The 9,822-nt window shown below is 36.6% G+C and overlaps 1 protein-coding gene across 1 annotated transcript in view; it reads left to right on the top strand.

Annotated features, from left to right (window-relative positions):
- Nucleotides 1-9,822, top strand: part of LOC113229615 (GRAM domain-containing protein 1B-like) — a 56,780-nt gene that overhangs the window by 35,092 nt on the left and 11,866 nt on the right. The window contains exon 8 of the mRNA XM_026463274.1: nt 1,000-1,113. Coding sequence (XP_026319059.1) covers nt 1,000-1,113 — 114 coding nt within the window. The remainder of the gene's footprint in view (nt 1-999; nt 1,114-9,822) is intronic.

Here is a 9,822-nt window from a genome sequence, read left to right as displayed (position 1 = left end):
CCTCCTCCTACGTAAAGTATCGTATGTCGAAATTGCCAAGTTTACAGGGGAGCGTTTTAAAGTTCTCCATTTTATTCGGCAAAGCTCATTACTCACATAGAGTGACAATCTAATAGATCATCTAACCGATATCTAGGATATTATAATACTCTATGTGAGTAACGAGCTTTGATGTATAAAACTGAGAAATGCTAGTCACGTGTTATGCTAATATCAGTGAATTCAGAACTTTAAAAGGCTCCCCTGTAAACTTGGAAATTTCGACATACGATACTTTACGTTGGAGATGTCGATATGTAATTCATTTTCGACAAAACGTCCCTTACTTTAATTGATACTTCTGGTATCGTTATGTCTCAGGGTGACGGGCGCAGTGGCAGTGCCCCTAAGGGCGCGATCCTATTGTGTCGTAACGTTTTATTTATCGTTAGACGACTGTCGTGTCTAGCCTGTTCCCATATCACGACTGTCTGTCATGACTGTGTCGTGGACATTTATTTTATCGTTGAACGACAGTATTGTCGGTTCACGGCAGTCGCCTTGTTCTTTGCACGACAGAGTCGTTTGAAGCTGCGATTACCTGTCGTCACTTTTTTATGGTGACGTTGTATTTATCGTGAGACGGCTGTTGTTCTAGCTCTTCCCATTGTCACTACAGTCTGTCGTGGTAACGTCAAAAAAGTCGTGAACGACAGTTAATTATGTTGTTCTATGTGTGAACAACTTCATTTAAAAGTCCAAGACACGTCACTTTAAACTGCACGACTGTCTGTCGTCACGACAATATGAACGCGCCCTACGAACTTTACGATTTATTTTTATGGACAGGCGTGTCGCTGACGATCAGGCGCACGGCTTGTTCGTCCCATCAGTTGGTATCATAAAAAAAAGACCGAAGCAGGGACGGTGAGGGTGGAACTAACTTGTAAAGTTCCTGAATCTAATGAATAATGCCATTTTTCAACTTGTATACGCTATAAGCTTTGTTTATTCCCTCAGGTGCACACTTGCTACGGCGAAGAGCTGGGCTTCGCGTCGGACGACGAGGGTTACAACCGAGATCTGTCTCTACCCGTGGATCTGCCTTTACTTCAGTCAGTGGAGAACTCTGAGGTAAATACCTGACATGGCAACAGCCTGTGATGTGCTTACGTAACCTGTCTGGTGAAAAGAGACTCGTACCCAATTGTGGAACGTCTCATTATTGTTACGGTACAAATCTACCAAATCAAAGCGCCCACATACCTTTTGTGGACGCCTTTATCCGGTCACAATTGCGTCTAAGGATCGACACCGACACGACGTGACGTATATCCAATCGCTAGGTTTCAAATTATTTAACCGCTCACGCGATACATGAAGCCGTAGACGCATACCACACCTAGAGGTGCCGGTGATGATTTTATACCGATTTATAAAATTTTGTATAGATTTATAAATTTTAGCAAAAAAACTAATATTAATTGCTATTTCGGTAACTACTCTAGCAAACCATAAAGTTTTTAATGCCGTGGTCTGTCATTTAAAAAAATAAACAACTTCAAAAATACGTCACGACAATCGTGTATGTTATTGTTTGGGCTGGTGATTTCGGTGTTTATTTATTGAAAACATACCGTAAGTAGCGTTTTTAAGTTTACCCTGAATATAAATGTTTATAAACTATACTTTAAAGAGTAATTTCATGGTAAACGTTAGAACCACTCAAACGGAATATTATGATATTTATCAAAATACACCAAAAATTTCATTAGTGCTTTTTAAGTGCATGATTTGCGGTGTATTACTGCATTTTAATTGAGATGTTTTTGTTGGTAGTACGGAAGGTATTATTTAGCAATGCAGAATAATAATTTTTATTTATAAAAACGTGTATTTAAACGGAATGCTTTTCTAATTTGCGAAACCAAATAGCCGCCATATTGCGGTAGGAGGAGCGCATCGCGTGGATATGCACTACTTCTGCCGTCTATTAACTAAAACGTGGCTAAGTGACACATGGTTAAATAACCGTTTTAAATAACAAAAAATAGAGCACAACTCTCTTTTAAAAATAGTTTAAATTAGTTAACGTGTTCGACTTACCCTAACGATGCATAACTGAAATACCATTAAACAATTTAAATATTCTAAAACTGGGTTATGGTTTTTTATGATATCTCAAAAAAATATTTGTCACTTGAACTTGAACGGCAGATATTTCGGTCTGAAATTCAGGCTGACTTCCAAATGCCAAAAATGTCATAAAATGGCTGCTTAAAGTTATATTAATATCGAACACAGAAAAGTTTCTTCGACCCGGTGGGACTTGAACCCACGGCCATGCTGCACCGTAGCATTGCTCTTACCAACTGAGCCACAGGTCAAGCTACCGAGTTGTCGAAATTCTCCTATGTGTTTTTTTGTTATAGATCTTTGTACTGGCTTTCGGTATTCGTCGCCACTAGTGACATCTAGTGAGAGATTTTAAAAACCTTCCCATTCATAATCATAACGAAACCTGAGGAGTTATTTTACAAAAAAAATCTCAGTAGTACAGAGTCAAGAGCACGTCAAGCTTGACACTGAAGACTTAAATCCAACTCTATGCCGCTTACGATAACAACAGCCCAAAGTACAAAGTGTCAAACTTGATGTGCTCTGGACTACATGGCTGCTTAAAGTTCTAATTTCGTCCTAAAAACGTACAAAAAATGTTTTCGAGTGGCGCATGCCGACATCAGTTACCAAATTCATTGTTATCATAAAGTAAACATACGTCGCGTCAGAATCATCACCTGAGTGTACAGGATGGGATATAATATCGCGACCGCGCAGCAATTCAACTTTGCGTCATACATGAGGTACATTTGTGGGTGTTTAGTAACAACGCCTTTTGCTGGCCATGAAGGAAAATATCACTGATACCGATATAGGTTTTTTTTTAATGGGACAGTGTGGGGAAATTCGAAACCATAGAAGATACAAGGAAACTGTCTTGGGAACCATAAGCCTTTTTTGTGAAAACAATTTTAGCATAGTAAATTTTTTAGTCAAGCCTGAGTTTCCATAAAAATGAATAACATTGATCAAAGTTTTTTTTAGTACTAATCGACTCCGTTTCATGAAGGTGTCATTTCGTTGTATGGAACGCAGAAATCGGGACAGCAGAAGCAATACAACAAAGTAATTCTTATAAGAAACTGACTCTATCAGCATTAAAAAACTTGTGCAGTCCCGATTTTTTTGGGCTCACTCAATGAAATCATCCTTTTAAAAAAAATTGACAATTTCATTCATTTTCTATGAAAAATATTTCATGACATCTGAATAACTTCTTTTGTACCGGTTTTTTCGTCCCATACAATGAAATGATCCTTAGATAAAACTGAGTCGAGCACCTATTTCTATGGACAACTGACGCTTGACCAAAAAAATTGACTATGCCAAAATTGTTTTCCCCAAAAAAAACTTAATGGTTCCTAAGAGAGTTTCCTTGTATTTTCTATGGTTTCGGATGTCGCCATACTGTCCCATTAAAAAAACACTGTATATTGATGAAATTACACCCAAAGCCAAAAACTAACAGACCTTTGTCTTTCAACATACGACACAACTGTAGCATTTTTGAAGGTTACAAAATCGTGACACGTAAAGCACTGCTCTAATTGCATACGTAGTTGATATACATAGATTATTTACGCGATAAACAACAATTGTCTTTTTTTACATGTTTTCGGATATCTTTTAAAGAAAAAGTTCGGGAAAGTTCATTGCGTCAGTGTTGTTTTACAGATTTGCAACTTGGTCCAACCAAAAGTATCGTTTTTTTGTGAGTTAGTGTCACTTGGCCGGAGGATAATAATAATCTCTTGATATTTATTGTTTCTATTTTCAATCGACTGTTGTTTTTATTGTAAAAATAAGCGTGAAAGCTACCCCATCACGATACTTCCAAAATTTCGGATAAATTTTTATTATTCGGATATTTTTTAATTTCGGAATCCAGGATATTAAACTTTGTTTTGTTCAAAGTTTATGCAAAGTTATTTCATTGTTAGCCTTTGTTATATTGGTGTCTATGGTCATTTTAATATGATAGTGAAAAAAGAAAAGTCAACCGTGACCACACGGGACACGTACTTTTACGGGTCCCATGGTCACGTTCGTGGAGATAAATTTCCATTTAGAACGTATTGGCACGCTCATGGTTCGTTTTTTTTTTAAGATAGACAAATTGCTTTATTTGTCTCACACTGTGTCCTAAACACTGACGCAAAAAAAATGTACGGTACTGCGACGCTCATCTCGTAGTGCGAGATTCCCAACCATCATGACACGACACAAGTGATATAAATAAACATGTTCAACAACATTTATTTGCGCAATATTATGAAGGTAGGTTTTTGATGTCATTTTTGAGATACGAACAAACCACACTACTGACTAGTTCTGCCGCCGTTACTTGAAAGAGCGCTTGTGACAAAAACTCAAAATCGAGAAAATAACATAAAAAGAAATTATATCAAAAAATACCTATTTCTCTCTTGCGGTAACTTCATACCCTATCCATCTAGGGAAAAATAAGAACAGTGACAGATCTGCCTTTTTTTACTGATGATGACAGTGTACATAACATTTTTTTCTTTTAATGTCACTTGCGCCTTTTCAACTCGCGGCGTTTTTTATTAACATGTACATACAACGAACAATTAATTTATGTCACCAATACCGTTGTCTACTAAAAACTACAAAGAAATTGAGACCTGACGATACACAACAAAGAATAAAACAAAAAATGTTTTATATTTACTTAAGTAAATATAAATAAATAAATATTTACATATTGCTAATCGCTTTACCACCGAGACCGTGAAACTTGCTATAGACTATTAATTTATTAACATAATCATGGATATCCACATAACCATATAATATCATATTCCATATAAGTTTAGGTAAGTTGCAGCTAGATGGCATTAAACAGTTTTGTATTTTCTTAATCCTGCTATTAGGTTGTTATCAAACTTTTTATTATCATTGCTTTTTAGAGTTTTTTAGAGCTCTGCTAAACGAGTGGACGGAGGAACGGTTACTTCTAAATTAAGATAAGGACAATAGGCGTCTCAGTGGCGGCGTGTACTAACTTTCGTTTCTAAGCTACGTACATTTGCGAATTTTTAGTAGCAATAACTCCTAAACCGCATAGAGCAAGCGTAACCTTCTTTTTAGAGATCCGTCTTCAGTAGTAGGACGGCAAAGAGTTAGAAGGTCCACCTCCTCTGCTTGTAGACGCTGGACGATACTAAGGAAATTCGAACGCTCGTACCTTAATTTCATGCCTGTGATCGATTTTACCTGCTGACATGTTATCTAGCAGTTATTTTTCGGGGGTGGTACGTACCGAGGCAGGTTCAAATAGGTACGCGTCCAATCTCCTACCATTTCTATCTAGTCTATACGTCTTCGATGGCCCACGGGATAGTAGTGTGGCCGCGAAATGAGGAGATACCAACTAGGTTCCATTGCCAGTAGACTATTTTGAGAAACCTTTGTAAAGTTATAGTATGGGTGTATACTTAGTTTTTTTAGCAATAGACAGAAGGAAATTTTGGGCCTTTTATTAGGCGCTATTTCATTCGGTCATTTTGAAAGCTAAGCAATTTATTAAATACTGTGAAACAAAATTCTCAAACATATTTACTATCTTTATGTCATTACGTTTTTACTCATAGTCTTCACTAAAGAGTATATTAGAAATTTATTTCTTTAGTTACTTAATCTATTTTAAAGGCTTCCCTTTAAAAAAAACTTAAAGAAACAGTGGTTCCAAACATTAAACGTAATTTTTTTATGAAACGACAACGTAATAACTTGTCAATTGTAAATGTCATTTGTCATCAATTCCCACGATGTTTTCCTTTACAGTAATTTGTTATCAAAAGAGAAAGGTTTACGATCACCGCTTCTTTCTTTACAATTTTTTTTGCTATATACGATTTCGTTTGCTATTATCACAAATTACAGATTATTAAGACTCCTTTTGACTTATATAGTTTTAATAAGATACCGCTAGATGGCGCTGAGCGATTTTTGATTATTATCTGTAACGCTCTACTAAGATTATATCGGTATTCTATTAACTGGAATGATTTGCAATACATGAACTTTATGGTTTATAGCCTTTAGCTCCTTTTGTATGGTGGCTAAGTCTAGCGGCCATGGCCAAAAATGCAGCAAGGAAGCTTCGCATCCTTTCCAGGGTGAGGCGTTACTTTACACCGGGACAGTTGCTTAAGCTGTACCAAGCACAAGGCATGCATGGAGTACTTCTGCCACCTGTGGGATGGCTCTGCTACATATCAACTGGCCACTTTGGATTCAATTGACAATCGTGCCGAGAAGCTTATCGGTGACTCGAAATTAGTGGAGGCAAAACTGCAAAGTCTTGAACACCGCCGTAAAATTGCCCGCTTGTCGGTATTTTACAGGATATATAACGGAGAGTGTGCGATGGAATTACGCGATTTAATTCCGCCTTCCCCTTTCCATCACTGGGAGACTAAGTGTAGGCTTGGGTTCCACCCTTATGTTGTGGATATTCCAAAGATTCGCACGAAGCGTTACGCTTCCACGTTTATATGGCGAACGGCTTTGGAGTGGAATTCCCTGCCTGCAGACTTGTACCCTGAACGTTATAACTTGGGCCTTTTCAAGGCGAGAGTGAATAGGCATTATTTAGGTGTGCATTCTCCATCGTCGACCTCATCGTCACTTTCCATTAGGTGAGATGGAGGTTAAATGTGCACTATATTTTATATATATAACAAAAAGCGACTACCTGCAAAATATCCTTCAGAATACAAAAGAACTTTTAGAACAGCCATGTTTTTGGGGCCGTACACACCATGGTCGTCATAGAGAATTTTCTAATTTGAGACCAACTAATTGATTGATGTGGTCCTGGTATATTATTTGCCGTAACAATTTGAAAATATCGTGTTGTACGTTATACGTTACACGTTGTACGTTATTTACGTACGTATTTTTAAAGATCTAACACATCAATTATAAAATAGCAAAAGGTGCGAAATATACTTATCAGTTAAAAGATAAGTTTAGTATTGTCGACTACACCTGCGTATCGATACCGATAACGAAGATAGCTGAGTCAGTCGATGGGCGATGCTTGCAGCTGTCACTAACACAATGAGAGTTGGAAAAAAGAAGAAAAAAGTGAGTTTTGATCATTTTAGTAAAGGATTTTTGAAACTACAAAAGTGCACAAGATATTTGAATTTGCCTGCATATCTTCAAAGGAGTTGTTTGGTGTCGCCCATAGAGTCAGATTAGATAGGATGGAAGTCAAAGTTTGAAAAAAAGGAATACAAAGCCGGGGCTTTCCCGATTTGCGATCGGAATTGATTTCAGGGTATATTATACGATCAGAGACCGGAAAAAAAACTACATGTAAGATTGTGGGACTGTCGTGCATCTATTTTTAATTAAAAAAAAAAATATTCATACCGCGCGATTTGTTTCACACACGAGTTATAGTTGATTACGCAGAGTATATCTTGATTTTGTTATTAAGGTTCGTTTTGGGGTATACAAAAATGTACTTAAATTTGTATGATTTTGGGTATATTTTAAAAATATAATATAATGTTAATATTGGACGACAGTTATTCGCTTACGTTATTGTATTTATAATGGCAATGAAGAAATTTTGAAAGTGACATGTTTGGGAAAGTATATTTAAAAGAATAAAGCAAAAAGTAAAGTGTTTTGTAGCAGTAGAGAAGTGAAAAAGTTTGTCCAGGGTAGTACTGCCACCTTCCCCTATTTCTCCCGCCAAACAGTAATGTGAGCATTACTGCGTTCCGGTTTTGAAAGGTAAGGGTGCTGGTGAAATTACAAGCATCATGGGATTTGTCAATTTGATGACACGGACAGTGACAGTGCCTCTAAGATCTTTGCGATTTAAATCTCGTAAGTGGCACTGCAACTGTTGTGCGTGTCGTTTAACAGCAGGCGCACAACTTGTTTGTCCCGTCACTTGATTTATAAAAAAAAATGTGGTCCAGCCAAATATGACATTTTGCTTGTGCCAAATATGATTATTGGATATATTCTTTTTATTTTCCATATTTTATTTATATCTATTTTGCCAGCTTCCCAAAATGTTACTTTTTAACCGATTTAAAAAAAGAAGGTGTTCTAAATTCGACTGTATTTTTTAATGTATATTACGCAATAACTCCGCATTTGTGAACCGATTTTAATTCTTTTTTTGTTGGAAAGAAGTTACCTCAGTATTGGTTCTATTTAAATTTGAAGGAAATATTCCACCTCTAAGGGTGGCAAATTAGGGGATGAATGCGGTTGCGCGCACTTTCCGGTAACCGATTTCAATAAAACTTGGCAAATAGATGTAACTCCACGAACTTTTGGGGTCTTTTTTTTGTAAAAAAGTTATAATTACTTGCATCTATTTTGACAGCTTCCCAAAAATGTTACTGTTCACATATGGAGAATGTGATATGTGAATATTTCTTGGTTTGAATAGGTCCACGCATATTGAAAATATAATAAAAAGATCCAAGGGTCAGTAGCAGTATTTTCCTGCGTTGATTACGTATATTAAATTTCATTTTAATAAAGAGACTTGAAATTGATGGTGTTCAAAATTACACCATTAATGGATTATTATAGTCCTTTTAACGTTGTAATTAAAGCTGTGTTTGTCTACAACTACAAATTCAACATTCTTGGGTGAAGACAACAATAAAGTATTTATAATTAGCGACGTCTTATTTAAAATAATAAAACGCCAATAGCCTCCGTGGCTGAATGGTTACTATACTGGCCTGCTACGCTGAGATTCCGAGTTCGATTTCCGGGCCGGCGAAATATTCGTATGACCTACATTTATTTCTCTCGTGAGTTTGGGTGTGATTTGTGGTTTTCTATATGTCTGTCCATAGCACCCGCGATTCTGGGTTTCCCTGGTTTAAAGAAATGTCCTTTTCAGACTCTTGTTTTTTAGAACGGCCAAAATAATTAACTGACCTTGGATTTTTTTACCCTTTTAGCAAATGTTTTTGAACGGCTCACTGACTATTATCCTTAGATGCAAGCTGCCCACTTGCATGATAAAAAAAAAGATAAAACACGTGTAAGATGTAATATAGTAGATTATAGACACGACGTTACACACATTGAAATGTCATCGTTATCAGCCTTTATTGTCTGGCACAGGTCCCCTCTAAGAAGAGGACTAAGTGTCGTATTCTAGAACTCTACTCAATGCTCAAGTCAGGATTGCACTGGAAACACAAGCACTGGAAATACGACCCTAATGGCAGGGACTTGAGTATGATTTCGAGTGCTTTAAACCATACTCAAATCCTGACTTGAGCATTGAGTAGAGTTCTAGAATACGACCCTTAGACCTCAAGCTGAGATTTATAAATTTGAAGCAAAGATGGCGAGGTAAGTTAAACTTCAGCCTGAGGCTTCATTTACATGACACCTTAAGTTCATGTAGGTACATAATCGGCCTTTTTTGAAGACGGAGTAAAATTGAAGACATTTGTAGGGTTGCCAATTTTCATACAATTTTAAATATTTGTGTAGTTGTTGTAGATAGTTTTATCGATAGATTTACGATGTTGTAATGATTGCTAATTGCTTTATTGTCTTCTTTATTCTTGTTTTGGCAGTTGGCCTACTAGTATCGAGATCAATATTTATTCATACACATTTTAACAACAATAACCGGAATTGATTATCTATATTTAATTAAAATGAAAAACTAAAGTGTGACTTGTTTGCCTTTTT

The sequence above is a fragment of the Hyposmocoma kahamanoa genome, unplaced genomic scaffold (genome assembly GCF_003589595.1).
Source record: "Hyposmocoma kahamanoa isolate Upper Pololo Valley unplaced genomic scaffold, ASM358959v1 62, whole genome shotgun sequence".
Lineage (NCBI taxonomy): Eukaryota > Metazoa > Arthropoda > Insecta > Lepidoptera > Cosmopterigidae > Hyposmocoma > Hyposmocoma kahamanoa.
The sequence above is the reverse complement of the archived record's forward strand: the minus strand, read 5'-3'. Positions and strand labels throughout refer to the sequence as shown.